The sequence below is a fragment of the Octopus bimaculoides genome, chromosome 3 (assembly GCF_001194135.2).
Source record: "Octopus bimaculoides isolate UCB-OBI-ISO-001 chromosome 3, ASM119413v2, whole genome shotgun sequence".
Taxonomy (NCBI): Eukaryota; Metazoa; Mollusca; class Cephalopoda; order Octopoda; family Octopodidae; genus Octopus; species Octopus bimaculoides.
Genome location: NC_068983.1, coordinates 80436788 through 80443962, shown reverse-complemented (window position 1 = coordinate 80443962; position 7175 = coordinate 80436788). Strand labels below are relative to the sequence as shown.

Sequence of the window (7175 nt, the reverse complement as noted above, 5' to 3'; positions counted from 1 at the left end):
ATTAATCAATGAAACTTCAACTTAGTCTGATTTTTATGTTTTATTAATTCCAATTTTTACAATTTTTACAGTTTTACAATATTGAATTAAGCTAATATTTTCATGCATTATGCAATTGTCAGGTTGATGTAATGACAATCATGTTCCACTATTGACAAATGTGTGCAAGTTGTCAATTGTGGAACACAACTGTCACTACACAAACTGATGATTATGCACCCACTACACTCTTGGAACAGTTGGCGTTAGGAAGGGCATCCAGCAGTAGAAACTTTGCCAGATCAGATTGGAGCCTGGTGCAACCTTCTGGCTCACCAGTCCTCAGTCAAACCGTCCAACTCTGGCCAGCATGGAAAGCAGACATTAAATGACAATGATGATGATGATGATGATTGTAAAATTGTGAAAATTGGAACAATTGTAAATAATAAAACATGAAAATCAGACTAAGTTGGAGTTTCATTGATTGATATATTCTTCTATGCACAATCATACAAACTCGGATATATACACTCACACACACACATATATATATGTATGCATGTATATATACACAGACACACAGACACACATACACACATGCATGTGTGTGTGTGTGTGTAAAATATGAATGCAAAATGATGAGGTATATATTTGAGTATGGAATATATTATACAAACAAATTTTGCATAACAATTTAATAGTTACATATACAATGTTCTACATGCCTAACATTAGATGTATAAAAAAAATCATTATGACAGTGAATTGAAAAGTAGAGAAATATGTAGAATGCCTAGTCATAGATAATATGCAAACATGTGTGAGACTTGTTTATATCATCATCATCTTCTTTCCATACTGGCATGAGTTGGACAGTTTGACTGAGGGATGGAAAGCCAGAAGGCTGCACCAGGCTCCAATCTGATCTGGCAAAGTTTCTACTGCTGGATGTCCTTCTTAACACAAACCACTCCAAGAGTGGTGTGAGTGCTTTTACGTACCACCGGTACAAGGGCCAATCAGATGGTACAGGCATCAGCCATGCTCAAATGGTGCTTTTTACGTGCCACCTGCACAAGAGCCAGTCTGGTGGCACTGGCAACAACCACACTTTAATGGTGTTTTTTATGTGCCAGAGCCAGTCAGGCAATGCTGGCAATGATCACACTCGAATGGTGCTTTTTACATGCCACCAGCATAGGAGCAAGTCAGCGGCCCTGGCAATGATCACACTCAAATGGTGCTTTTAACATTCAACTGGCAAGGGTGCCAATCAGATGGTACTGTCATCAGCCATGACAATGATTTCACTTGCCTCAACAGGTCTTCGCAAGCATATTTATTGCCCAATGATTGAAGGGTACTCTTAAATGGGCTGGTTATACAGCACTGGCATAGGCTATGGTTATGGTCTCACTTGGCTTGCTGGGCTTTCTCAAGCACAGCATATCTCCAAAGGTCTTGGTCACTTGTCATTGCCTCAATGAGGACCAATGTTCGAAGGTCATGCTTCACCACCTCATCACAGGTCTTCCTGTGTCTACCTCTTCCACAGGTTCCCTCAACTGCTAGGGTGTGACACTTTTTCACACAGCTGTCTTCATCCATTCACAACACATGATCATACCAGTGCAGTCGTCTCTCTTGCAAACCACATCTGATGCTTCCTAAGTCCTACTTTTCTCTCAGGGTGCTTACACTCTGTTGTGTATGCACACTGACATTACACATCCAACGGAGCATACTGGCTTCATTCCTTGCAAGCTTACGCATGTCCTCAGCAGTCACGGCCCATGTTAAACTGCCATGTAGCATGGCTGTTTGCACAAATGCATCATACAGTCTACTTTTTACTGTGAGTGGGAGGCCCTTTGTCACCAGCAGAGGTAAGAGCTCTCTGAACTTTGCCCATCCTATTCTTATTCTAGCACCTACACTTTCAGAGCATCCACCCTGGCTACTGACTTGGTCACCTAGGTAACGGAAGCTATCAACTATTTGTAGTTTTTCACCCTGGAAGGTGTTCTATGTGCATTTTCAGTGTTTACTGCTCCTGAGCATTTTCCACACAGGAAAGCTATCTTCTCAGTTAGCCTTCCTTTGATATTGTTGCATCTCTTATGTGTCCATAGCTTACACTGGGTACATCTTATGGAGTTTCTACCTATGCCATCTACCTGAAGGGATTTGTGGTTTGTCTGCTTTCCTGCTTATTAAGACTTTGGTTTTTGCTAGGTTGAATTGGCCCTTCAATTCTAATCCTTGCTTCCACACCTGAAACTTCTCCTCTAGTTCTGAAAGTGACTCAGCAATTAGAGCAAGATCATCAGCATAGGGAAGCACCCAGGGGTATCTTGTCTTGAATTCTTCTATTATTGCCTGGAGGACTATGATGACTAAGATGGGGCTGAGAACTGAACCTTGGTGGACCCCTATCCCTACCCAGAATTCTTCACTGTACTAGTTGCCAACCCTCACCTTACTGACAGCATCCCTGTACATGGCTTGTAAAACTCTCACTAACCATTCATCTATCCCTAGTTTCCTCATTGACCACCAGATAAGGGATCGGTGGGGTGTTGGGGCTGTCAAAGGCTTTCTCCATGTCAATGAAAGCCAGGTACATAGGTTTATCTTTGGCTAGGTATTTCTCATGCAGCTGTCTTACCAGAAATATAGCATCAGTGGTGCTTTTCCTTGGCATGAACCCAAACTGCATCTCATCTAGACTGACTCTCTCCCTAATTAGTTGGGCTATGACCCTCCCCAGGACTTTCATTACCTGCATCATAATCATCATTTAATGTCCATTGTCCATGCTGGCATGGGTATATATATATATATATATATACACATATATTATACGGGTCTAATCTCTACCTATATCTCTATCTATTTGTGTATATGTGCACATACATACACATTACTATAAATATTCAGATCATAATCTATATCAACCTCGCAGTCACTATATTACCCAAATTATATCTAATACACTCATTGCCTAGAAAATACTTTAGCTGTTATATTCTACAAAGGTCAGGTGTAATGAACCTATAATAAAACTATGGGGATATGGAGCTGCTACAAAAAAAATGATCATTTGACTAATTGACATGCTACAACTCCTGACTTTCCAAATTTACAGTTTCTTCTCTTTGCTTCTCCTATTGTTTTAATTGTGGCTTCTCCTTTGAAAACCAAGTTGTATAAGCATCAAATCCTAACCCTAATTCCTGCTACTTCTTCAGTCTTCATCTTCTTTCTATTTCACCTTGCACAGACCCAATATATCTCCAGATTGCATCCACTGAGGTTTCTTTCCTGCCCATATTTATGTTGCATGCATCAACCTGTAAGTGTTTGTATTGTATTTTGATGGCATAACTCACAAAAATCTTAGAAGCCATAGATGCTGTCCTTACTCCACTGAAAACATATTAACAAAAAATTCTTAGCAATTTGTACCAACTAAATTATTTTGTTACATTTATGATTGAGGATTTGATTAACTTAAATACTGTTGAACTCTAAACTACTACACACATATACATTTCTCTGCTTAGTATTCTTTGATACTTCAATTCATTTCCTTTCCATATCAAAAAGGCTCCACAAAAATTACAAACATAGACACTTGTGATCATTAAAGAAGCTGAAATCCACAACAAGTAGGAACCAGGCAGCATTCCAGCCTTTATTTTGCAAACTGTAATGCTTCTCACTTTTCTCTTTTCTTTGTACACATGTAACAGTCAACTATGTGTCTTTTCTATAAGCATAACAACAATTCAATAGTAGCAACTACCAATTTATCAGTCTTATCTTCAACATTTTCATGCTCAAGTTAGCAATCATAAATAATCACCTATATTACCATGTGAAATCCTTTCTTTTTTCAGGGACCACCAGTCTTAAACTATAGCAGTAAAACCTGTGGAAAGTAATGGGATGTTTGTCAGCAATTAGTGACTATAAACATTGCCATAAATTTATTTGTCACAAGAAGAATTCCTATCCATCAATTTTGTTATCAACAGAAAATTAATCCTTTTCACAAAGGGCAATGCCCAAAATATTAGACTGATCCATTTTTTTATGGCAAACTAATTTATTACACTTTTGAATTGTTTAAACATGAGTATTTCATTCTGATAGAGGTCTCTGACTCATCAAGTATAAATCTTTCCTGAATAGTTCGATTTTGTAGTTCAAACTACATTGTCACCACCCAAGTTGTGTCTTTATATACCACATGGACAATGTCTAGAGAGTTTACAATTATCTTTGTCTTACTGATATTTTCTTAATCTAAAAGAATGATCATTCTTTTTTTCACCTTCCAAAGGAACAAATTCATTTACCTGTTATAATAGCAGTCCAAGAAACATTTCTTTCCATTAATCTATTTCACTATTTTATCTATACTTAATACATAGTTATAACTGTAAAAAAAAAATTGGCCTTTCATCTTCATGTGTAAAATAGAAAAAACAAGCAGAAATATTTAGGTTCCTTGATTTAAGTCTATACCCATATTAAAAGTTGATTAAATTTTAATTTTTAATTTCACTTTACAATTTTATACAAACGATGAACAAAAACAAAAATACAGAGTGAAACAAAAGCAAAACAACTTTTATTATATAATGAAACAGTTTGTATAACATGAAGATGTTTAAACAATGTTATCTGCTGTTTCTAATAATTTTGAGGGAAGATTTGAAATTCATAGTTTAATTTCAGTTTTACCTTATATTTTGGAAATTCTCTGTAAATGAATTACTGTAAAATCAACTATATCTTCCATAGGAATACTTGTTATCATACACAATCTATCAATAATCTGAAATAAGACACAAAATAATAAATAATCAAAATAACTTCTGAAATGTTGAATTGTTAATTAATATAAGATTTATTATATTTCTAAACTGACTTGACTGTTGCAGAGATTAGGATATTGAAATATTTAACATAGTTATTTAGCTAATATGTATGTAAAAGAATTTTCTTAAAATAAATCTCATCAGATTAAAATCATAACACCTAGCTTGTTACAAATGTTGACTATCAATAATAATAAAAGAAAATAATGTTGAAAAGAAAAATCTCATCATATCTTGGATATGCTAATATCAAGTTTACAAACAGTAAAAAAAAAAGCAACAAAAAATACATGGATACAAACACCTTTTTTATTTAACAACTGAAACCTTCATAGAAATGATTACCTTTCAGCAGTTTTTCAATTTTAATAGAATATTTCAATATCTTATTTTCAGAGCAAGAAAAACTTCAAAGATTAATGAAATTCCTGTTTCAGTATAAGAAAGTAGCCTTTTATTTTGTAATGATATCTTGAGGCAAAATATTAAAATGAAATGAGCCTTTGTCAAATTTCAGAATGTCTTATTTTTTCTTTTTATTAATTTCAAAAATGATATTTTTTGTTAAACTGTAGGTATTAAATTTTACACATTTTAGAAAAATACAATTATTACTTTATTCATATTTGTAGGAATATATTGAAGTAACAGTGTTCTTTATACAAATAAATTCTGTCTTGGATTATGTAGCTAAAAGTTTATTAGAAAAGAAGATTTAAATGAATTTCACGTAAATTACAAAATACTGAATTGTTTTTGATGTGAAGAAAAAGCAGCATCTGTTTCAACTTTATTTCATAAATAATAAAGCTTTCAGAAAATCTTTTGAAAAAGTTTCATCTTTAAATTCAAGATATGGTAAAACCAGCTGCATGTGGAAACTTTTTAAGATTGATATTGTACCAAGTAATACATTTGAAAATATTTTTTACATCATCAACAGAAAAAGTGAATGTTAATTGTTTTGAGAAATTGGTTCAACATCAAAAATATTAGCTCCTCTGTAGAGGATACGAGACTGGACTGGTCTAGATATGTAGTGTGAATAGATTATGCATACTGCTGAAAATGACTGATAACTTAATGCTAAATAGTGTAGAAAAAGAGCAGAGCTGACATGATCAAAATTATAGAAAGAGATATATCATAGACCCACGCAAAGCATAGAAAAATACATGCTAAAATTAGTATCATTATGATGATAACAATGAAAATTACGGTCTTTTATCATGTTGGCATCATAAGAACATTTCACATTCTTGAAGTTTCTAGTCTTTTCTGTTTTATATCTCTTGAAAAATAATTTCCATTAGACAAAATATGTGAGAAGTATTGAATATACACATCACAAAATATGTACTAAATGTTTCAATTGAAATGTATTGTAAGTGCAATTAAAAAGTGTAATTGAAGGGATATACAGGCTTTGTTCTGCTCATATTTAAAATGACTACACCCAACAAAGTATAACTGTGTCTTTTAATTCCAATCCTTATAATACTTAAAGAATATTTTATAGAAGACTGAAAAAATGTGTTTTGATACCAGACAAATCTATTACTAAAAATGTCAGCTGTAGGCAGATGCTTTGACTAACTTCTTTCATGAATATTTTCCTATCAAAAACAGAAAGAATTTCCTGAGAGATTGGTAAATCCCATCATGTAAGTTACATTACTAAAGCTTCTTTTCCTTGCACCCCTAAATGGTGTTTCTAAAAAAAAATTTCCAACGGCTAATTTAGATGAAATGATTAAGTGTTATCTTTGTTTTCAGTTTGTTGGGTGAATAATCAATAATAAAGTCTTGTAGCAGATGACTCAGGACAGTAAATAGATAGTAAACATTTTAACATAAAATACTGTCAATGTTATGTTCAGTATCAGAATAAGACACTTCCATTGCTCTCTCTCTCTCTTCCTCTCTCTCTCTCTTCCTCTCTCTCTCTTCCTCTCTCTCTCTCTCTCACTCTATGTATGTGTGTGTGTAGTTATATATATCATCTATGTATCTGTCTTGTGTGTGTGTGTGTGTATATATATATATATACACGCACACACACAAGACAGATTTAAGGTGAAAATGCATAGTAATCTTGTTTGTGTAGGTAAAAATTATTTAATCGATTACAATATATACAGAGTTGACCAGTTTTGAAGTGAAACCAGTCAACTCTGTACATATTGTAATGGATTAAATAATCTTTACCTACACAAATAAGATTTTTGTGCTTTTTCACCTCAAATCTTATTTTATATTTACTAGCGCATGGAATCATCCTCCAAATTTTTCACCTATATATAT

The 7175-nt window shown here is 33.7% G+C and overlaps 1 protein-coding gene across 2 annotated transcripts in view; it reads right to left on the bottom strand.

The window, feature by feature from the left end:
* Positions 1 to 7175, bottom strand: part of LOC106876009 (cyclin N-terminal domain-containing protein 1) — a 92898-nt gene that overhangs the window by 9487 nt on the left and 76236 nt on the right. Inside the window, exons 8-9 of one of the 2 annotated variants that reach the window (XM_052966232.1) lie at positions 4735 to 4828; positions 3842 to 3916 (exon numbers count right to left, since the gene is read on the bottom strand). In XM_052966232.1, the coding sequence (XP_052822192.1) occupies positions 4736 to 4828 (93 nt within the window). In that variant the 3' untranslated portion in view covers positions 3842 to 3916; position 4735. Of the gene's footprint in view, positions 1 to 3841; positions 3917 to 4734; positions 4829 to 7175 lie in introns of those variants that run through there. The other variant, XM_014924373.2, reaches the window with a different exon arrangement.